The sequence below is a fragment of the Neophocaena asiaeorientalis genome, unplaced genomic scaffold (genome assembly GCF_003031525.2).
Source record: "Neophocaena asiaeorientalis asiaeorientalis breed wild unplaced genomic scaffold, Neophocaena_asiaeorientalis_V1.1 scaffold391, whole genome shotgun sequence".
Lineage (NCBI taxonomy): Eukaryota > Metazoa > Chordata > Mammalia > Artiodactyla > Phocoenidae > Neophocaena > Neophocaena asiaeorientalis.
The window spans coordinates 173,166-198,002 of record NW_020174056.1 but is presented as its reverse complement, the minus strand read 5'-3'; the positions used below and the strand labels follow the sequence as shown (position 1 = coordinate 198,002).

Genomic DNA, 24,837 nt, shown 5'->3' with positions numbered 1-24,837 from the left:
CCTTGGTTCTAGGAGAAGAAGAGTAATAGGAAGAAATTTGTATCTTGGGAAGTTTAGTCCTGCTAAGTGATATAAAATATAATAGAAATGTATGAAAGCAAAATGACTTCTTGGAAGGTGACAGAGATACCAGATTTGGTGATGAGATCACAAACTAAGAGAGTAGAATGTTGAAGTACAGATTGAATCAAATAAACTCTGTAAAGAATAATTGGCAAGGGCTTCCCTTGTGGCGCAGTGGTTGAGAGTCTGCCTGCCGATGCAGGGGACGCGGGTTCGTGCCCCGGTCCGGGAAGATCCCGCATGCTGCGGAGCGGCTGGGCCCGTGAGCCATGGCCGCTGAGCCTGCGCGTCCGGAGCCTGTGCTCTGCAACGGGAGAGGCCACAACAGTGAGAGGCCCACGTACCGCAAAAAAAAAAAAAAAAAAGAAGAAGAAGAAGAATGGGAAAGATTTAGTTACTGGTTAGGATCAGCAAATAAAGCAGGAAGGAAAAGTTCCATCAGGTTTTCAGTGATTTGAGCTTGGATAGCAGAAAGAATAGTGTCATCCGGTTGGAAATGGGGAAGCTGAGAACTGGAGTAGGTTTGAGAGCACCATAGGTCAATTTTTGCATTTGATGAGATTAAACTAAGAGGGAAAACATCCAGCAATTGTATCTATTAGACAATTAGAAATGGAGTTCATTTGGAAGATGAGGATAAGGACTAGAAATATATTTTTTAAACTTAATAAAGATGAAAGTTGAAACTATAACACTGTGGAAAGGAGTATTGAGAAAAGAGAGGAGAGAGCCAAAGACTGATATGGGGGAATGGCACATAACGAAAAGCTGAAAGAAGGTGGCTACAAAGATGGAAGAAAAGGGGTAAACCAGAGAAGTAAACAGTGAATCAAGAAAGTAGACAGTGAAGGAAGTCAAGAGGGATAAGACTACAAGGAGGTATTCAAATATGTCAAAGCCAAGGACATGGAAAATAGCAAGGAATTGGAAAAAATATATTTTTATATAGTTTAAAAAGAGATCATTGGGGACTCTCAAAATTTCCAGTAGAGTTATGCTATACGATCACAAGAGATGACTTAAAACTTGCTTGGACATAAGTGAGCAAGTGTAGATGGTACATTCAAGAAATTTGATGATTAAATATGAGGGATAAGATAACATCTAAATAAGTCAGAAGGTCGATGCATAGGCTGATTGAGTTTTTTAAAAAATATTAATCTCTGGGGGAACTTGTAGGATCCTGAACGGTTAAGCTATTTTTAATCTCCTTATCAAACTCTTCTGCAAAAATATATGGATATGCTGTTTCAAAACTCTATAATCAGTAATCAGGAGTTAAAAATTCCTAGTTATTGATAAATTTTGTGGTTTAGCCAGTATGAAATCGAAGTTTCTTTTTTTTATAGAAAATATTTTTTTAATATTTTATTTATTATTTATTTTTGGCTGCGTTGGGTCTTCGCTGCTGCGCACGGGCTTTCTCTAGTTGCAGCGAGCGGGGACTACTCTTAGTTTCAGTGCGCAGGCTTCTCATTGCATTGGCTTCTCTTAGCATGGGCTCTAGGTGCGTGGGTTTCACTAGTTGTGGCATGTGGGCTCAGTAGTTGTGGCTCGCGGGCTCTAGAGCGCAGGCTCAGTAGTTGCGGCGCACAGGCTTAGTTGCTCCGTGGCATGTGGGATCTTCCCAGACGAGGGCTGGAACCTGTGTGCCCTGCATTGGCAGGCAGATTCTTAACCACTGCGCCACCAGGGAAGCCCCAAAGTTTCTTGACACAAGTTTTAAAACATTGTTTTAACTAGGTTTCTTGTATTTTGATTATAAAGGTAATATATACATATTGGAAAATAGAAAATTCAGAACAGTATTAAAAAGGAAAAGATTATTCACAAATTATTCAACTTTTGATATATTTTCTTGCAATTTCATCTTATGTTTGTTTTGAATACTTCAGAAACTTTATAGGAAATTACGTATCCCTTTCATACAGCATTCCAACGTAAGTATTTTATATGATAACTCCTTGTCAATGTGTCATGGTTATATCCAATCACACAGATAATTCATAGTTTATGTATTCCCCAATTACAAAATACTTAAGTTTATTTCTCGTTTTCATTCAATATTTTAAATTACATTTACTAAAAATTTTCCAGGCAAATTTTTTCTGTATTTGGAATTATGTTTTGAATAGAATTCCATAAATGGAATTACTGAATCCAAAGTTCTGAATATCTAGAAGGCATGTAATACCCAAGTAGCTTTCCAACTATAAATTTGTTCCAATCAAAAGTTGATTAGAAAATTAGATTTTTCCACAAAAATCTCTAGTTCTGGGTGGTTGTATTTGTTTAAAATATTTGTTAATGTAATAGGTAGTATACATTAATTTGATTACAAAAGAATAAACATTTTCAATATTTTTTAACTAGTTGAATATTTCTTTTTGTGAATTGTCTATGACCTTTATTCATTTTTTAATGGTGCCTTTGAGTTTATCAATTTGTGTGATTTCTTTATACATGAAGGATAGTAACCCTCTATAACATTTGTTGCAAACATTTTCTCACTCGGTTGATTACTTGCATAGTATGTCTTTTGACATACAAATATTTTCAAATATTTGCCTTTGTGATTTATTTCCTTAATTTTAAGCCCAAGGAGCCTTTCCACATGCAAATATCAAATAAAATGCATCTATATTTTCTTCCTTTTTCAGTTGTATTTTTCAATTTTAACTTAATATATCAGAATTTGCTTTTGGTATATGATATACAGTGAGGATATAAAGTTTTTCTCCAAATAGTAACCTATTCTCCTACCAATTACTGAATAATTCTGCCCTGTCCCACTGATGATTCCTTTGCCATTGATACCTTAAATATATTGGAATTCTGTTTCTGGACCTTTTATCCTATTCTGTCTGACCATTTATAGCCCAGGATTAGACTGATTTAATTATTGTTGCTTAATAAAGTATTTTAATATTTTATAAGAATAATACATTTTCATTTCTCTCTTTTTAAGGAGAGCAAGTTCTTAGTTACTATTCATTTAGTGTTTTTAAAAATTCTTAGTTGCTTTTAATAGTTCTATTTTTAATAAGTTCTTAGTTTCTATTGTCACTGCTTTTCACATGAGCTTTGGATTCTGTAAAAAAAAAAATTGAAGTCTTTGGGATTCTGATTAAAATTGCAGTAAGTCTGAAACTAAATATACAAGTAAGTGACATCCTTAAGACATTTTGTCTTAACTGTAAAGTTTACAGATATGTTTCATGTAATTATTATTTTATGCCTATATGAAATTTCATTGTTTTATCACATCTTTAATTAACTTTATTTCAGGGATTTTTTTTTTTTTCTGGCTGCTTTGAGAATGATATACTGTCATCCAGAATCATGTAACTATTTGTTTATTATGTTTTAATCTCTTACCAAATTAATTCAAGAAACACTCTTGTTAAATAATTTTTAAATTGTTGTTTTAGTTATTGCAAAAAAAATAATGTCACCATTTCCAGGAGCCATACTGACTTTTCTGTTTTTAATCATTGCCTCCACATAAACTTTCAGACCCTGTATTTATTCTTATTTTGCATAGTCTTATTTTGTTCCCAATTTTGAAAGGGAATTTCTAATGATTCACATGTGGGTATGATGTCAGTTGTTTTAAAAGAAATGTTCTTTATCACAGTTAGGAACCATCCTTCAAATCTGAATAACTAAGAGATTTTATCATGAATGGGCACTGAAATTTATCAGATGCTTTTTCAGAATTTATGAGAAAAGTTTCTAGTGATATTTATTAGGATAATAGTTTAAAACAACCATTTCTTGTTAAGATAAACCCTACTTGGTGATAGGGTTGCATTTTATCAATATTTTATTTAGAATTTTTGTATTATATATATAAATTAGTTTAGCTAGGTCTTCTTTTTATACTCTCCATATTAAGTTTTTGTCTCAATGTTATATACATATAAAATTAATTAGGGAGATTATCATCTTCTCAACACAAAAACGAGAATTGAAAAAGAAAATAAAAGTCCTTACAAGCAGACAACATAATTATTTACATAGAAAGCATAAGCAATTCTATAGGGAAACTACTGAAACTAATAAGGCTTTTCCATGAAATCATTCACTACAAAATCAGTATACAAACTCAACAGCATAACTTTACAAAACTAATAGCTAACTAGAATGTGAAATAAAAAAGAATCCTATTTAAAATAGGAGTAAAAGAATACTTACAAATAAATTTAGCAAAATATGTATAAAATCTCTAAAATTTGAAATTTTACTCAAGGTAAGACTAGCTCCATAGCTAATACCCACAACCCCAAACTCCCAGAACCTCTATAATGAAGGGATTGCCATGAGCATCTCTAAGCTGCTACAAAGCAAATTTAAACTCCATAGTCATCTATTCACATGAATTGTTTTTATTTGCACATTTTTCCTGCAAAGATGGTAACTTGAGAGAGAATACTTCTGTGTGATGGAAGCCAGACATAGATCAATACCCATTTATTTGATAAGGAAAATCTGCTTTAAGCACGCCTATAATTTCATTATTTTACCACTGATTCACTTACACAACACTAAAACGAAGAGAACAAACTTTTCAATTACTTTCCCATTAAAGAGTTCATCCCTTCCTAACACCTGCCTTCCTGTACAATCCACACATCATCCAAATTTCTGTTCATTCTCCTCTTACGGAACTGCTTCACTATGCCATGCACAGAGATACACTGGGAATATAAAACTAAATAAGACTACGCTTGCCATAATAAATTCAAATCTAATAAGGAAGGTATATCCATTTGATATCCACCTGACAGTTTATCTAAATCATGCTATTGCTTACTGACATACTTTCTACAACACAACTTCCCCAGTCTGAGGTTCTTTTGGCTGAAATATGTCTCCATGTGTGTGTGTGTGTGTGTGTGTGTGTGTGTGTGTGTGTGTGTGTGTGCCCAAAATAAATTTTATTGGCTCTTGAATTACATTTTGTTTCATTCATACATAGAAACAACTTGCCTAGATTTAAAATTCTATGATTATAGACTCTCTCCCTCATAGCTTTGTAGGCACTGCTCATTTCCTTCTGATTTTTATTTTGTGAGGAAAACTACAGGCCAGCTGAAATTCTTTCCCTTTTCTTCTTGGATACATTTCTTCTTCCTCCTGTTCCTCCTTTTTTCCTCCTCTTCTTTTTCTCCTCCTTCTCCTTCTCTTCTTCTCCTTTTCACCTGGATATACATGGGTATAGTTTGTGCTTTTTAATTTTTCTAAAACGAATTCTTTAAAAGTTGAGGGCTTTTTTTAAGCTCAAGAAATTTGCTTTTTCTTATGCATTTGATTATGACTCCATTTTTCATTGCGGTTCCTTCAGGAGCATCACTTCCAGCAATAGGCTTTTGCCTGAGTCCTTGAGATATTGTTACCTTTTCCTTGTGCTGTAGAATTTTTTTTCAGAAGCCCCTGAGTTTTATATGTATATTTATCCTCAAAGAAGAAGATCTGTTCACATCATACATTCAAGTAAACTGGATTACCCTTAGCCACATCTCAAAAATCCTTGGTTACTGATAGTTCCAATCATTTGAAGCTGTGGGGTGCATAGCCCCTAGCCTGACTTCACTTATCTAAACTAGCTCAGTATCTACTACTACGTGTATTGACATCCTCAGTGACTACCAAGAAGAAAAGACATGTCCTAAAGCTCTCATCCCTCAAAACGTATCCTACTCTAGTCTCTTCCTACCAACAGTGATTTACATGGTGTGAATACGTACTGCCTTATGAGAGTAATCTTTCTCATCTCATTCTCCTCCAGGTCGTAGTGTTTGCTAGTAGTCATGGTGTTAATGAAAAGATCTTAAAAGAGAGATGCTAACAGATCAGGTGAAATAGATAATGATTAGAAATAATTCTTAGGCACTAGTCAAAATTGGAAGTTTAATTTTCTGATTTTTGCCACTTCTGAGTTTCCACCAGGAAAAAACAGCAGTGACTGTCCATATCCATATCCTACCTGCTTCCCATATTCTTTGAAAGTCTGTCCCATTATGTGAATTCCAGAAGACCTTTTTTTTTTTTTTTTTTTTTTTTTTGCGGTACGCGGGCCTCTCACTGTTGTGGCCTCTCCCGCTGCGGAGCACAGGCTCCGGACGCGCAGGCTCAGCGGCCATGGCTCACGGGCCCAGCCGCTCCGCGGCATGTGGGATCTTCCCGGACCGGGACATGAACCCGCGTCCCCTGAATCGACGGGCGGACCCTCAACCACTGCGCCACCAGGGAAGCCCCAGAAGACCTTTTTAGAGGCAAGCTAGTTTGTCAGTGGAAAGAGACCTTCACCGAAAATAACAAGACCCATCACTGATACTGCCAAGCTATGGAAATTTGTACAACACACTTAGCCTCAACTTCCTTACCTCTAAAACAAAGAGATCGGATCAGATAGTTTCCAAGGCCCACTCTAGTTCTAACATTAAAACTATATATTTTTCAATACTAAAATATTTCAGGTTAAGATAACTAAACTTTCCAAAACAATTCTAAACGGATACCCAACTAGCATAGTGACTGACTTCCAGGATTTGACACATTTCAAATCTTAGTAATCACTGATTAATTTTTCAGCCACGCATTTAAGCATGCTATAGCATGGAAACTCACTGATATAAAGTAACAATATAAGATGTTTCAATCAATAGTAGGTTTAAGGATAAAACACAGCTATGAAACCATGAACATCCCAGAACACAAAATTAATTTAAATATACATTTGAATGATTACCATGGGGCTTAATATAAAAAGCTGCAAATGAAAACTAAATATTATCACACACACAAAAATAACCTTAAGATACATAGATGCTTTCTGTCTATGCAGTATGTTCTTTTGTCTTAGATTTCACATCTTCTTCTGCCTTTTAGTTCACCAAGACTTTAAATGCCGTTAACAACAACTAAAAAAACAAAACCACCAAGACAGTTTGCTTTCTCCTCTTTGATGTGAAAGAAGGAAGGGGGAGGGGAAAAGAGTAGAAGAGAAGCTATTCAATGAACATCACAGCATGTCAGAGATCTGAGGTCAAATTTCAGTTTTCCGTTTACTGACTTTGACAGGTAACTAACATCCGTGCCCAACTGCACCATCTATAAAATGTACACGATACCTTTATCTGATATCAGAGCAAGATCTTATCCTTAAAGCATTCAGCACAATGCCTGGCACACACAAGTAGTCAAAAATTGTACCCATAATTGTTATCATGACCATGAATTACTTCAAATATAAATCTTAAATAACATGGAGATAATGAGCAAACAAAAAGGAAGGAACATGAGGAAAGCACAAAAGGCATAAGAGAAGGAATGGAGCTTAAATCAAGCCACTTCCTGGTTTATTCTACTCCTACCACCTCTGATGATATCTAACAACCTAGAAACCTGAATGGAAGTAAGTTACTCCCACCTGGAGCCCTAGACTTGAAGGTGGAAGGAGAAGTAGAGCAGGTCAGCTGATACTGAACTATGACATTGCCAGAGTGGTCATCCCTCATGAATTCACCACACCTTTCCTTTGAGGGGCCCAGCAAAGTCCCATGAGGACTGATTCAAACCCCTTTGTCAGGGGCTTAAGCAGTTTGGTAAACTTGTACAAATGACTTGAGCAGCTGTGATGTTTTTCATCTAATATTTTACAGGATGCTAATAGAGACTTGGAGGTAATTATTTAAAACATAACATGAATAATCATTACTAAATGTTTTTTAAATTATTCACAGAATGTACTAAAATTATGTTGGGTGAGAGACTAACTCTATTAGGGGTGCTTATATAATGCTATATTATAATCTGATAGTAATCAGGATCTATTATCAAAAAGCTTTTTATCAAAAGCTGCTCTTCTAAAGAGAACTTCAAATTAAACAATCAGTTCTTTCATCCTCCTGCCCTTTGCCAGTGTTTACTCACATGAGCGTTACTCATTCCTGAATAGAGTTTGGTATTCATGATCCAATAATGTTGGTGACAAAGGACACATTCTAGGGACCCAGATGTTGATTTGAGGCACAACAGCCTGATTTCTATGGATTTAGGATAGACAAGATTATGTAACAGGCATAGCCTCTGATTAAATCTTCATTAAATGCTCAAAAATTGTTAAATAGATGAATAACAAGCTCCATATTAGATTATTTTCATATTTCATTCCGTCACAAGTGGAAATCTCTTATATTATGTTACCTCTTCTTCTCTTTTTGGAAAATAACTGCTTGATTGATATATACCTTCTTCAACTTGAAGATGCTTCTATTCAGTACCATTTTTATTCAGGGATAGGCAGTCAACAGATTTCACCATGCAAATGTTAGATGGATCAGATCAAGGTTATAGCAAACCAACCCCACCAAATGGGAAGAAAAATCGATTGTACAGTGCAACACAGATGTAAATCACATCTGCCTGAATTAAGCAGCTTCCACAGGTTCAGCAACTGCAAAGGTATTTCAGCAACTGCAAAGGTATTAAATGAATCAACTCAAATATGTACAATCATAAAAATAACTGTGCAAACTGAAACTGTTCAAAGCAATCTTGCTAATTAATGGGGAAAATTATAATTCTACCAAGACTTTTGAAAACATTCTGTCAAAAGAAACAAAATCTTCTGCTGTCAGCTATAAATGTATAGGGAAATGAAAAAAGAGAAAACATCTATTTAATATGCCGTAATTGGAAGCATTAGAAACATGGAGAATTAAAGCACTTCGTTTTTTTAAAAATCTTATCGAGTGTAGTTTGAACAGCACTTGCCTTTTTCTTCTCATCACATAACCGTAAGGTGCAAGCATCTTTTCTGTGCCTTGGTGAATTGTCATTCCACAGTTTGGATCAGTCACCAGCAGTTTATCCTTCCTGCTTTCGATGCGGTAACATATCTAAGAGTTCCTTTAATGTGAAGTTTTTCTCCAATGTCACCTCTACTAGGACATCTTCATCTTCTTTCTCATTTATGTCAATAAGGTCACTTTTCACTAAGTTCCTTGTCTGCTTCTCTAGGGCCCGGCATGGGCAGTAATGTCAACATTCACAAGGTCAGTAATTTTTTTCTATTAATCCATTTACATTCTACACAAATTTCACTCCAGTGTTATCACTTTTTGTTCCTTTCTTTTGCACTTTCTTCTTTTCTGGCTCATTCCCTCTTTTGATTATCCAGGTTTTTATCACTGGAAAACAAGGCAGCAACACAACTACACACTGCTACGTGTGAACTGGACAGGGGCACAGTGACCAATCACCAACAGACTTTAAAAGAAGTGATGTCATTGGTTGCTGATGATAATACCTATCTGTTACTTATATGATGATTTGTGGACTAAGAAACTAGCAGCAAAGTTTGTACTTTAGGCAACGATACACGTTCAATAGGCCATGACAACTGAAATTTGAATGTGTCAGTGGGAAATGAGTGCTATTTAACTAAACTGGGGGGACTGAAATCCAGGCGTATCATGGAACATGAAAACCCGTGCAAAGTGAGGACTGCTTGCATGTTTAATCAATGAATAAATATAAACTGGCCATTTACTATGTATCAAAAGAATATTATGTTTATTGTATGAATTAGAGATAAGAAGTATGGATTATTAATATGAATAGAGGCTTCCTGCCATTATGGAATATAGTTAGGAAGAAAAATATCTGCATAAGTAACTACAATACTCGGCATAACATAGGTGCTAGGAGTGGTATAAACACTGTGCCATGGAAACACAAACCTGGAGTTCTCAGGAGACACTTACGAATAGCATGACTATTAAGCAATAATCGTAATAACGATAAAACCTTTTACGCTAGTTGCATCTACTCAAAATTGTCAGAAGACGGTCACATTCCTAATTCCACTTTTTTAAGGTTGTACCATATTAAGCAGGCAGCTCTCAAGACTATGTTTGACTTGGTTGAGCAGTAAATTTCACATTTTATGTTAGAAAAGGAAATGTGTATTTTCTAGTCAATGTTTCCACCCAAGAGGTTCCACAAAATTGTTCAGGGACTGCTGAGTACATAAGTCTGATTTTTAACATGCTTTTCCCCACCAATGCAGCCCTCCAAATCTTTTTAGAAAACACACACACGCGCACAGAGTTAGGATGTACAAGTGAAGGACGAGAGAGCAGCAGTTTGGGAAAGGGAAAAACATATCTATGCATTTAGAGTACCTTTTAAAAAGCTTTAGGCACATTTCTTTAGCTGTTAGTTGTTTTCAAACAGCATAAAATTTCTCCTCCATAAGTAAGAGCATCAAACAGAAACCACATATTTTCCTTATTCAATTTTTATATATTCTCTAATAAAAATCAATTTCTATAACAACAGAGTTAAAGCCTTTAAATTACCTTGGTAAGGTTTCTGGTTAGAAACTCAGACGAAGAAATGGTACCTCCTGGTGAGTGCTCTGATGGAAGGCTTTTCTCAATTACAAATCTGTTAAATCAATAACTTTCCTGACCATAATTTCTAGATGTTTACTCTGGGCAGAAACCAGCCATTGCTACATTACTATTTATAGTAATACATATTAGACCACACATAAAAGTCTTAACCACAAACCCAGGTGCTGAGCAGGCTCTGATCCTTGGTGTAACAACAGAGACAAATACACAATCTGGATGTATTTTCAGTGTTGCTGAGACACCATCTCTCATTTACTCTGATTTCAACAATAGTGAAACAAACAAACAAAAAACCTTTAGTAATCAAGAAGACTCATTTCACTGAATTCTTGATTAATCAAAGGTTTTATTGATATATCATAATGGGGAAGAACATTCCCTAATAGACATTCAACATGAGGGCTCTTAAAAACCTTCCATCCCTAGCGTACTCAGCCCAGAAAATCTTACTGAAGAAAGTAAGAATTCCAAAGTTGTTGGGGAAAACTCCAGTCACTTATGTTGTCTTATTGCAGTATTTGATTTAGATAACTATAGCATCAGTGGATTTTTCTCCATAATTTTTCTATGAATCTTTGAGGTATTTAATAACTTTGAAATACTCTTATTAAGAATTATTATCATCATAAACTTGGATCCATTTACCAGATAGCTGTTATGTGCAAGGCACATAATATCCTATATATTTTTCAAAATTTTCCCTTTTTAGCCTCACCATAATGTTGCCAGGTAGGTGTGTTTATCCCCACTTTACAAATAAGGAAATGCAAGTTTATGGAGTTTTAAACTGTTAATGAGTGACAGACCAGATTCATGATCGGGGAAGTCTGATTTCACTGCCCAGTTTTTTTTATACTATGTTATAGTATTTGAGGAAATCAGGAATATAACTACAGATTATTTTTATAGAATAATAAAAGATGAGTATTTTACAGTAGAGGTGTTTGGACAGAGCTTCATAAGATAATGGAGGGAGGATGTTCCAAACTTGTGGTTTGAGTGGATGAAAACATGAAGAAAGTTTTGAAGAATGAAGCCAAAGACAACAGTGTGGACCAGAAGTGCAGATGAAGGAAAGGTCATCAGAAGCGTCCTTGCAAGGCGCTGGGCTTTAGGATTTGATTCAAGATGTAATAAGATGCAAGTGGGAGGTTTTCCAGAAGGGAATAGGGTGATAAAAAATGATCTATCTTTTACACAGATGAGACAAATTCTTTCAAAATCTGGGTCTGACTATGCCACCCATAGCCAAAAACTTAACAGACTTCTCTGGATCTCCAAGATAATGTCTGACAACTTTTATTTATTTATTTATTTTTGTCTAACAACTTTTAAATGGCATTCAGAGGACCCACATTTTCTTTAACATTTCCTCTTGTTACTCCATCTATGCTTGCTCCATCCATAATGAACTCCTTGCAATTTCCAGGACACACCATTCTGTTTTATGCATCTACATGTGGGCGCATGCTATTTTCTGCTCCTTTGTCTAAAAAAAATGAATCTCAACTCAACCTTCAAGAGTCTCCTTAAGCATCTTCTCCCCTGTAAAATCCATCATGATAACAGTTAAGTAGTGAGTATCCATATTTTATGTCCTGTCTCCCCCACCAAAAAAAACTGTCTCAGTGTTCCTCAAGACCTAAGAATATTGTGAAAATACTAGAGGCATTTCCATTAAAGTTATGAGCAAATCAAAGATGTTAACTCTATTAGCCAAGGTCGCAGTAGGAATCAGATGGCACACTCAATTAAGATTATCTGAGAAGGATTTAATAGAGACACTATGGACAAAGGTATGTGCTAGATATAAAGAGACCAGAAAAAGTAGTCAACTAACCTCCCTGCAACAAAAATAACAAGGGAGGAAGAAGCTCCTAAAACCAGGAAAGGGACTGTCTCCTATTGAGGGCTGGTGAGGGGAATTTTGATTTTTGTTTGCAGGATTCAGCCAGCAGAAGGTGACTCCACAGGAAGGAGACTAAAGAAATAAATACCTGACCCGACTCTACTCCCTCCTTCCCCTGCCTTGCCAGGACTTCTCAGCGGCAGTACAGTATAGAGGAGACCATTGAATTGTCCATCTAAGGGCAGAGTAGAGAAGGGTGGAAAATGAATGTGGAGAGCCAAATGGAGGATAACAAGCATGTCCGCTTCTAACACTGTCAATGGAATATAGTATTAGAAACATACGCTAATAAAATTAGCCAAGGCAAACAATATGAGGTGTAAAAAATGGAAAGAAGTGTCATTCACTGAAAATAATATGATTGTATTTCATTTACTCAAAAGGGGTAAATGTAAATTTTTCATTAAAAATTCAGTTGGCTGAATAAAAAAAATACACAAAAATCACTAGCCTTCCTGTTATAAAATATAATGGAATAAACGGTCCCATTTAAAATAGGATGAGATACCACAACTAGGAATAAGCTTTTAAAATGTTTAATATTCACATGAAGAAAAATGTAAAACATGGTTGAAATACACAAAAGGAGACGAATAATGGGAAGACATATTCTATTTTTCATATCATAAATATGTCACCAGTTTAGGAATGATATCAAACTATTTTATTTTTCCAAAAAGTGTTGTCAGCTTCTCTTATGAGCCCTACTTTCTACTGCATAGACACCTCCCTCATTGATATCGACACCCAGGTATGTACCATGTTAATTACTTGCACTATTAGAAAGTTATTCAGGTTCTAAGACCTTGTTCTGCTCACATTAAAGTTTTAATCACTTATTGGATATAAAGCTCTCCTCCTTTCTACACAAGCAGGGGGAAATGGTGACTCTAGCAGTAGAAGCAGGAGGTGGAAGAAGACATGAGCTGTGTACCTTTCCTCTTTCTCCTGGACGTAGTTTCCCTGATATTGAGGAGGAAGGAAAGTGAGAAAAGAGAAAGATGACTCTTTATTTAAACTTCAGTGGTTGGGGACTTCCCTGGTGGTCCCGTGGTAAAGAATTCAGCTTCCAACCCAGGGGACGTGGGTTCAATCCCTGGTCGGGGAACTAAGATCCCACGTGCCCAGGGGCAACTAAGCCCATGCGCCACAACTACTGAGCTCGTGCACCTCAACTAGAGAGCCCACGCGCCACAACCAGAGAGAAAACCATGCACCATAACTAGAGAGAGAAAACATGGAGGCCACAACTAGAGAGACGCCCATGAGCCGCAGCAAAGAGCCTGTATGCTACAATGAAAGATCCCGCATGCCTCAACGAAGATCCTGCGTGCTGCAACTAAGACTTGATGCAGCCAAAAATAATAAATAAATAAAATAAAATAAACTTCAGTGGTGGCCATTAGTGGTCATTATCTATTTAAAGGTCATTGTCTATTCAGTTAGTGGTAGAGCTTTTCAAGCTCCTTCTCCTAGGGGAAGTACAAGCTTGGTCGATAGAACTGGCTGGTGTGAAACTTATTTCCAAATAGTTCCCCAGGGCATTGATGAACTCTTCCAAGACTCGAGACCTGGCCACTTTTTCCTGCTGCACCTCACCTGGGCATAGCACATTCCTTTGAGAGGCCTGCCTCTTTACCACGTCTGTGACAATCCCTGATAAAACCAGAGCCTACAATCACATTATCCCTCTCTTGTCCCCAACTCTGGCACTTCAAGGCCATTCAGGAGCCATCTGCCATATTTCTCAGCAACCATGACTTTAAGCAGAGGGGAAGGTCCTGGCATACTCTGTGGCTTGCTGTTCCTCACTGGGCCATGTCCAGGTCTAATAAGTAGGCAGCCAATTAAAAAATGAAATGCTAGGCTTCCCTGCTGGCGCAGTGGTTGAGAGTATGCCTGCCGATGCAGGGAACATGGGTTCGTGCCCCGGTCTGGGAAGATCCCACATGCTGTGGAGCGGCTGTGCCCGTGAGCCATGGCCGCTGAGCCTGTGCGTCCAGAGACTGTGCTCCGCGACGGGAGAGGCCACAGAAGCGAGAGGCCCGCGTACCGCAAAAAAAAAAAAAAAAAATGAAATGCTCCTCTTGCTAGCACTTCCGGAGTCTAGGCATACTTCTCTTGGAGTTTTCTTTCCTTCGCCTCAGGAAAAGGAAACATTTCCGCTCTTCCCTTCCCACAGAACAATGAACAGTCCCTTGGCTAATGCCCAAAGTGATCCCTTTCTATCTTTCAATTCTTTTATTATCAAGTGGCTGGGGTGGGGTGTGGATGAGAGAGCTGCTTGTGGTGAAGCAGCTCTTCTCAGCAGGTCCTGTTAAGAGGTTCCGGCTGAAATCCAGTGATTTCCTGAAGTTAGGAATTGGAAGTCTCTTAGAACCTTTCATTTTCAGCTTGGTCACTAGCCGTTTATTTTACAAAAATAAGATTCTTACTACCCTCATATATATTGTAAATGGTTAAAATCTCTATGGGGCAAAATTAGAATTCCACCTACCTTTGACAAATAAATACCATTTCTAAAATAGATAAACTTGTAAATATGAAAAATAATTATTTGTTACATTTTGCTCTTAAGAGATTAGAAACAACCAAAGTGTAGTTAAATAAATAATGGATGTTCGTATAATGGAATAAAGGCTAAACATTATTTTAAATGTTTTAAATATTTTAATGTTTTCATTAGTAAGCGGATTAGTGATTCATTTTTAAGCAAGTACTCGGGGAACACTGACTTTGTAGTTAATGCAGTGATATTCCAGACTATATTAAAGAATGGGGCTTAGCTTTATACTGAAATGGAATGATCTTCTTAATATATTTTTAGGTGAAAAGACAAAGGCAAGGTAAATGATAATTAGAGCATGTGCTTTTATTTGTGAAAAATATATACATGCTTATAGGTGATATGTTAATAGATAAGTGTGTGTGTGTATGAAGTTGATGTAGTTATCCCTGTTTTACAAATGAGAAGACCAAGACTTGAGAACATAGCAAACTCCAATCACAGAACCAGTTGCAGCATAACTATGGTTTGAATTCAAGCTTATCTGACCCCAAATCACAGGCACTTTCCAATACAACATTCTTAACCTTTGACTAACGTTTATCAGGGTAGAATTGACTGCTCCTTTTTATACCATCAGTCGATCTTGTAAATGTATCTATTTTAGAATGTATCACACTATATACAGCAATATGTGTATATGTTGCTCTCCCCTGGTCTAGTGTGGGCCTCGTGAGGGCAGGTGCTCTGTAGAGCCAGCTTTGTATCCTGGGTGCTCTGGTGTGGTACACTGAAGAAAAGCACTTCACAAAGGAATGAAAGGCATGATACATCTTTGTACGTAAGCATCAACGGAGGAGAGCTTTATTAAGTGCCTAGTAAGGCAACTGCCTTTTTTTTTTTTTAACAATAGTAATACTAAAAGTGTGCCTTAAGGTATCTGAGTACTATATGAAAGTTTAGCTAAATGGGCTAAATATGGTTATACCCAAGCCTCAAAACCTGCATAGCAAATTTAATTTAGTGAACATTTATCAAAATCTATTACGTGCTGTTAACGAAAAGAACCGTTTATTTCTATGATCACACCTTACAGTCCCTTGTGCACAGAGTGCTGATGGCCATTATTAAGTGGTCTGAAAGGTCAGGCCAGTAAACTTTTGCTGATTTGCAGGTCCCTCCTCCAGAGATTCAGTGGGTCAGATATCTGTTCATGTGGACATCACCGCCACCCCAGGAACAGGAGAGCATAAAGTCACTATAAAAGGTATATTTCGGGTCCAGGTAGATAAAACAGCCTATGAGACTTTAACCTCTGGAAATAATTATGTCAAAAATGTTTTTTCTTGAATCTCTCTTTAAAAATCTATATTAAATGATTTCAGGGCACGCTCGGAATTTCTTCATGAATCTAGAACTTTTGATTTAAAACTGAAACAAATGAATGGCACAGGTACTTAATTACCTGAAATACCTAAATGGTTTAAATACATTGGTGATTACATTTCAAAACTGTATACATTGAACATGTTCTCTATGGTTGAGGCTATGATATACATTGAACATTGGTGCTGTGGTCGGCTCCAACTTGCCAATGACATTTTAGATGTTAAGTCAGCATGTTCTTACTATCCACATAATCTACCTACTTTTTCTATGTGATTTCCAACAACTGTTTGATTTTTTTTAAATGGGTGGTTGAATCAATTGGTTTTATATTGTAAAAGCACAATCTGAAAAGAGGGGTCATTTCAAAGATACAATTTAATGATTAATACTTTCCTCAATAGAACGATGTTCTGTTTTTATATTATTATAGACTTAGTCACTTTAAATAATATCTACTGTAATCAAAACCATGGCCTTCTAACATACTTTAAAATTGCATTACCTAATGTATCTTTGTATTATAAAAGTAATACTGCTATGGGCTATAATAGATTATATACAGTACTGGTAATCATACAGAAAAGTGGGCATGACTATATATTCCAGTGTCACTAAATATATTTGAAAAATATTTTGACAATGCATATCAAATGGGAAAAGTTTTATCAACCTTTTACATTAGCAAATTTAATTGTAAGACAATTCCTTAAGGATATCATCATCAAAGGATGAGCAAACCTGTATGAGAATGTTCATTTAAGTATTATTTATGATGCCTGAAATTAGGAAACCGCCATAATATGCAACAACAAGTGACTGGGTAAATATAGGATGAAATGTACATATAATGAAATATTTGCTGTTGGAAAATATATAATAAATTAGAATGCTACCCGTGATGGGCTTAAAAAATAAAGCTACTTATAAGACTGCAATACATTATGATCCCATTCTATATATAAAGATTGAAAACATCATACCAAAATATTAACTCATTTCTTCTGAGTGATAAAATTATATATTTTTTAAATCTATTTTCTGTATATTTTCTAAATATTTTATGATGAACGTATAATTTTAATATGAAAAGCATCATCTTTTCACCTAAACAAGAATCACAACTTTTCAGTATTAATGATTGTCCTTTCAATTACAGCTAACATTTGCCATCCCAATGCCACATGGCCTACAGCTGAAAGCGCCATCTAGCGTGCAGCCCAGAGAGTAAATGGTTTTTCCTTGTCAGTGGGGTTAGGGTGCTATCAAATGCAAGTTACAACTTCATACATCATTTTTAAAAATAAAAATTCACTCTAAGAAAGGGAGAGTCTAGGATTCCACACATTGGTTTGCTAATACTTTATATTCCTGTCTCTTTCCTTTTGGTTTTTAGTGATTGCTATTAATGACTTAAACTGGCAGACCACTGCAACGTTCCGCCCCTTTGTGGAAGTTTGTATGCTGGGACCCAACCTCGGAGACAAGAAGAGAAAACAAGGCACAAAGACAAAAAGCAACACATGGTCACCAAAATATAACGAAACATTTCAGTTGTAAGTTATGACCTGACTCCTTTACTCAACCAGGCAATAGGCATTGTAGAGCTACACTTATGAGCGACTCACAGGGTAGGAATGGCACTGGGCTTTGCTAAGGAAAGCAAAACCTATGGGTTTAAGGATTCCTGTTCATCATTGATCCAAGGCAAATGAACAAGGCTCTGTTTTTAGTTCTCTTCCATTTGTTTAGTATTTGTCCAGTGCCTACCATGTATCAGGCAATAGTATAGGCATTGGATATGTGTAGAAGGAGGACTTTGCTCTCGTGGAAGTTACTCTCTAGAGGTAAAGAACGTATGATAAGCAACATCATAAGTAAATAAAGTTATCATATGATAGTACTAAGCAGAGCATTAAAACAGGGTGATGCAATAGAGTGATGGGTTGGCTGCTTAGACGGCGTGTTCAGGGAAGCCTCTCTGAGCATGTGCCTTTTAAATAGGAACCTGAGAAAATAAAGAACCAGTCATGTAGGGAAGAGAGTTGAGAGCATTTTAGGACAAGGAAAATTGCGAGTGCAAGGATTCTAAGCAGGAGCATGCCTGGCATATTTAAGAAACAGTATGTAGTGGGCAAGGGAGTGAGATGAAATGAATTTGAAGAGGTGGTCAGGTACTACATCACACAGGGCTTTGAAGTCAGTGGTAAAGGAGCCTGGGTCACATTCTAAGCTCAATAGGAGACATTGAAGGATTTTCACGTGAGGGTTTGAACAATCTGATTTACATCATTAATGATTATTGTGTTTGCTGTGTAGAGAAGTAACTATAGGGAAGGCAAGACCAAACAGGTAGAGGTAAGTTAGAAGGCTATTGCAGTAGTCTAGGTAAGAGATAATAGTGACTGATCAGATAGTCTTAGGGAGGAAGGAAGTAGTCAAGAGATGGAAAAAAGTGGAAATCTTTTGGATATGTTTTGGAGTTCTAAGAGATCCTATAGAATTTACAGTGGACTGGAGATAGAATATGAAAGAAAGAGTATATGAATTAGGCTCCCAAGAACATTCAATTTAGATTAATTCAAGACATATATTTACAAAGGAACATGCAAAGATGTGTGAATAGAGGGACTGTGAGCAATAGTGATGTAACCTGGGGCTAGTAATAGCCAGGTTATTACCCCTCCTGTGCCTATAGGAGAGGAGGAGCAGTTACTAAAATCGGGACTGTGAAACTTCATTTGTAGTCATTCACCTTATTAGGAGAGTGACCTTCCATGGAGGGAAACAGCCTACTTGAGGGAGCCTCACATGCAAGAAGCCAGAGAAATCAACTCTGACCTCACTCTCATCATTTTTTCTGATTTTCTAATGACGCTCCCTTTTGGCCAAACCCAACTGGAAGCCAGCACGGAGAAACTCCTTGTGTGTAGTCCTTACAGGTCAGCATTGTATCGCAAAGTACAAGAAGAAGGATGGAGAGTAGATCCAGTTGGAGCAAACGGAAGCTGTCTGGCACTGAATAAAATCAAGGATGACTCCTAGTTTTTGGCATAAGCAGTTGGGTAGCTGTTGAGTTACTGAGATGGGGAAATAGAGACAGGCGATGAGGAGATCAAAGATTTTGTTTTAAATCTATTAATCTGGAGATGCCTACAGTACATCCAAGAGGAAATATTAAATACATAGTTAGATATAACTTGAGAATTATCTGCATATAGATGTAATTAATTTTACAAATCGACATGAGCTGACCCAGAGATAGAGAGCAGGGACACAGGACCAAGCCCTAGGGGCTTTCATACACATGCACGCGCATTCACACTTACCAAACCGTCCCTTACTGGTTTGATTCTTTGTTATTTTGCATTCTCGATTTCCCAGAGACCTTGCAGCACTCTGTTCTCTGAATATTTCACTCGGTTACCACTCATTAAAACTTAAGTATCCTACCACATCAATTAAAAGGGTTCTAACAGATTAATCCCACTAATAATGCCTGCTAATAAACCAGCTCACAAGATTCCACCTATCTGCTCCTCCAAACTACACAACAACTTTGATCCAATTGAAAAGTCTTCCAAAAGGTTCTAGGAATACTTGGATAATGCAAAATTCAGATACAACACTGTGAGCTACCAAGACCACAATTCTGGGAAAAGGTGGCATTTTGACTCATTTTAATTCACAAGAAGACCCAGATCCTATCATATTTTGCCATTCTATTCTTACCCCCCAGGATTCCATCTTCTTGTATGTCATTTCAGATCGTCTCTTAAAATAAGTACACAGTTTAGTTGTCAAATGTCACCTGGAAACAAAAGTCTGACTCGGCAAAATGTTTGATCAGAAAAAATGACTTAGAAAAGGAAGGAATTGGGAAGCTTGTACTGCTGAGGAATAGATGTGCATTCATTAAAAAGTCAGGACTATCTGAGGACGAATTAAAATAAGGGGCAGGGAAGGATTATCCTCAGAGTTTCACCACTCAGCCTTCTTCATTAGGTTCAGTTCTGCACTAAGTTGTCTTGGGTTGTTATTAGGAGAGGCCATCCTCAGTCCCAATCTTGACAGGTCTAACTGTTGCCATAGGAAAGAGCTGGCATTGAAGCACCAGGCTCTGCTAGAACTGATTTACTCTGGAGATCTGGATGCAGTTTAACATCTTGTGAATAGTGCTTGATAGTCTGTGCAGTGTGTTCCCCTGAGAAAAGGCTCCTAGATATAATAGCGTATCCAGGAGTCTGAGGTAAAGAAAGGAAATTGTAATAACGGATGTTGAAATGGCACAGAAATTCTTCCAAAAGGTACCCGTCCCCCCGGCCTAGCTTCCATGACCCCTAGTAACGCCTCCTACCCCTGTATCACTGGGGAGACCTTGCCTCCAATGATTAATTACAACATAATATTTTAATTCCAGTTTCTATTAATATCCTTAACATCAGGGCAGTAAAGCATTTTTAGATTGATTTCCTATTTCCATCTAGGGAAGGAAGGAGTTTTTAAGTTCGATTGCAGAGTGACAGCTATGTAAATACAATCTAAGTAAAATTTAAAGGATATTTGCATCAGAGTTCAAAGACAATGATACTCTATTTGCCAATATAATATTCTGAGCAGTATATAAAATTTTCAACAGTCTATTAGAACCATATTGATCCCTATTTGAAAATGCTCCAAATCCATATTTTTAATCCACACAGCATTCTGAGTAAAGAAAACCGCCCACAGGCCTGTGAACTTCACCTTTCAGTTAAAGATTACTGCTTCGCCAGAGAAGATCGAATTATTGGAATGACAGTAATTCAGCTCCAGAACATAGCAGAAAAAGGAAGCCACGGGGCATGGTATCCCCTATTGAAAAACGTCTCTATGGATGAAACTGGTTTGACTATCCTTAGAATCCTCTCGCAGAGGACCAGTGACAATGTGGCTAAAGAATTTGTAAGACTTAAATCTGAAACAAGATCTGCTGAAGAGAGTGCTTGAAACAAACACTGCAAGATAGCATCTATGAGAATTCATAAACTGTAACTGTTTGCCTACTGCATGCATGTGCAAATACACAGGAATGTTTATTTCACTACGTTTCAGTGTTTGCCAGTACTCAAGAACAATGTCTACAAGGTATGTGGAAAACCTGTGGAACTTTTATACCACTTCTGGTCTTTGAGAAATAAATGTCCCATGAAGTGCCAAAATTATGATGTAAAGTGAAATATCCAGAGTATCTTTTAAAATGTTTATTTCATTACCAATTTCTCATCCATTAAACATACTAAAAAACAGCCTCTTAAGTTGGTCCATTAGTTGTCCTTGTTACATTGGTGTATATGGCCAGTAGATATGAAAGCATCTGTTACTCAAATTCTATTTTATTTAGACTTACCTCATTATAGATGTCTTACAAATACCCTTTTCTATCATGACTAGAAATGCAGTTACTTCTAGAAAGTGTTTGTAATTTTATAGTTGCAGATATATTGTGATGATTTTTGCATACATATTAAAATAGAAAATATGGGAAATATTTTATGCCAACCGGTTTCCAACCTTTCTGAAATCACTGTGAAGAAACGCTCTTAAAGCAAACTTATAAAAAGTAATGCTAAATAGTTTGTTAACAGTGTTTGATATATCAACAGAACTTTGTTCTTTAAAACTGCCAAGGTCACATCACATTTGTAAAAAAAAAAAAAAAAAAACGGTAAGTTGAAGCATTTGCCATCTAGCATTATGTCTTGGCTTTACTAAATTTCATTCCTTAGAAAGTCATACGACTAATGGTTTAGGAGTATGATAGAAGGTTTGTTTCTTAAATTACCTATGATAAGTAATTATACTGTTAGTGTTTTCCTTCTGACAGTTATGACTAACTCCTTACTTACTGAGTGCTATAATCAGTTCAATGCTTTTCTCTTTTTAGAAATATTCAACAGTTTTTACTGAATGCAGCATTACTATATATTGCACTGGAGCAAAATGTCACGTCTTCAACTATTTAGTGAAAAATGTAAAATGAAGTCTGAAGAAATTGCTTACAGTTTTGTAATTTATGTTATTTATAAGCCCAAGATGCATACAATGCAATAGGAAAACAACTTATTTCAGCTCGGTAGATAAAAATATAACTAGGTTAGAGTTTGAATATGAAATAGTCTATGAATATTTGCATTTTCTCTGTTTTTATGGTTTGACTTTTTAGAATCTGTACCTAAGTACTTGGCTGTAGAACAGGACTTTGTAGTTGTAACTTATGGTCATAACTGTTAGTGGGCAACATACATATGCAGGAACAAGATCCTGTTATAGTGACTGTGCTTTGTGAACAAGCTGGTCTGATATGTTAAGAACAGAAATGAAAAGTATCATGACTTTCAGAACCATGCTGTTACTGGGTGTGGAAACACAGACAGTAAGATCCACTCATTCATGTTAAATTGATAAGCAAGTGCTTTGTTAATGACGTCTCCAAACGCATAGTACAATGCAATCCTCTGGCATATGCATTAATAAATGGATGTATACTGAGCACATGCAATACTTCATTGTACCTTCTGCCTTTTTATTTCATGTATGCAACATCATTCCACTATTTAAGAATAAAAAATCCAGGCTCTTTTTACTGGATAGCACACTCTTCACAATGTTTAGTTCTAGTATCTCATTCGAATTTGAAAAAAATTTTTCCAGGAGTTGTATTCATGGAAAAAGCCACATATTACAGGATAATTACCCTGAAAATAAGAAAAAAGCTGATGTATCCACCTGTCTGTACGTCTCTGAATACTGTTACGCCATGAAGAAAATTCAACATGCAACATATAGACAAGCAACACAGTTAAATAAAAACTGACGTGACAAAAGGTTTCATTATTTTATTGCAAGATTCATTGAAGATTTGTAACAATTATACAGAACACTGACTTGAGCTCTTTAGGAGCACATTAATGTCATAAAGCAGCATACCCTTGAATAAACGGCAGTTTGCGTTTGCATTGATCACTTAAAAAATTATGAGCTAAGTAGTTTTTCCAGTATTTGTTTAATTGGATCTATTCATTCCGTCTTTGTGTGTTGGCACAATATATATCAAACACTAATGGTTATGATATGAATTGAGTCTATTTATTAATATCATAAAGTATCAGTCCTAATTTTGAAATAATTATGAATTCTGCAGTCTGTTGTTTCTCCCAAGATACAAGTATTTGTTGTCTGCAGAACAAAGCTTGTTGTGTTTGCATATCCAAATTAGTAACCACTCTGAAGTTCACAGCAATCTCTGTCAACTACAGACTCCATTAAAGTGTGAAGCAATTTATCATATTTTAGATAAAATGCACAAAGACAAAGCTCTGTTTTTCATCTACAGATGAAACTCACATTACAAGTCCTCAAAGAAACACATGATAATCAAATTTGGCTAAAATGAGGTGTTTAAAACCACAGTGGAACATTTATTATTTAAAGGAGCTCTGATGAATTATTATTTAAGATAAGTAATCAGATGTCCTCATCGCAACCTGCTCTAACTCATCTATTTCTAGGATAATTTATGTATTGAATTTCCCTTAAATGAGGTACATTTATAAATGACACTCCTAGCTTAATGTTTTGCATTTGGCCTTTTTAAAAAAATGTTTGAAGTGAGGTTTATTTTCTCCTTTTAATTTCTCTTATATAAAGATGACTATACTAGCACTTTTATGGACTAATATAGTAGTTTCAATCTTCATACTCAAATAACGAAAAATAATCGGAGTTATGCAGGACTCAGAAAATATCCCTGGATAGAAGTCTGAGAATACGCTCCAATTTGTAAATATCATATTATACATATTTTAAAATATACTTTTTTCACATTATGATGATTTTGAAATCAGGATACATTTTATAATCATTGTCAAACTATAGATTAATGGGTGCTTTTTTTCCTTTTTTAATAGTAAATAATGGTTCATCTTGCAATGAATGACTTCTTAGAAACAAATGTAGAAAAAGAAAGTAACGCTTAGGGATCTTTTTAAAGAATCATATATATTTTAGTTTGCGTATACTAAAATTAACTCTGTTGGTAAACGTTTCTGTTTTGACAAATTCATAGAATAATGTATCAGGCACAACAAGCAAAATATAGGACAGTTCCGTCATCCTCCAAAATTCCATTATCCTACTACTTTGTAAACAAACTCTTTTTCTACCTTCAACTCCTGGCAGCACTGCTCTATTTTCAGTCCCCCTGGTTTTATGTTTTCCAGAATGCCATGGAATGGAATCATGATAGTAGGTAACCTTCTGAACCTAACTTCTTTCACTAGGCATTATTCATTTAAGAGTCATCCATGTTGTGGCATGTATCAACTGTCTTCATTGCTGAGTAGTATCCCATTTATGGGCATACAAAAGAGCATCTGTTCATTCACCAGTTCAAAGACATCTGGGTTGTTTTTGGGTTTTGTAAGATTATGAACAAAGCTGTTATAAACATTTGTGTACAGGATTTTGTGTCACCATAAGTGCATATTTCTCTTAAGTGAATGCAA

At 36.1% G+C, this 24,837-nt stretch overlaps 1 protein-coding gene across 2 annotated transcripts in view; it reads left to right on the top strand.

Moving 5' to 3' along the window:
* The window catches only part of UNC13C (unc-13 homolog C), a 580,525-nt gene extending 557,697 nt beyond the window's left edge, over positions 1-22,828 (top strand). Inside the window, exons 32-34 of one of the 2 annotated variants that reach the window (XM_024754347.1) lie at positions 16,080-16,172; positions 17,688-17,847; positions 20,995-22,828. In XM_024754347.1, coding sequence (XP_024610115.1) covers positions 16,080-16,172; positions 17,688-17,847; positions 20,995-21,280 — 539 coding nt within the window. In that variant the 3' untranslated portion in view covers positions 21,281-22,828. The remainder of the gene's footprint in view (positions 1-16,079; positions 16,173-17,687; positions 17,848-20,994) is intronic. The other variant, XM_024754348.1, reaches the window with a different exon arrangement.
* The last annotated feature ends 2,009 nt before the right edge of the window (positions 22,829-24,837 follow it).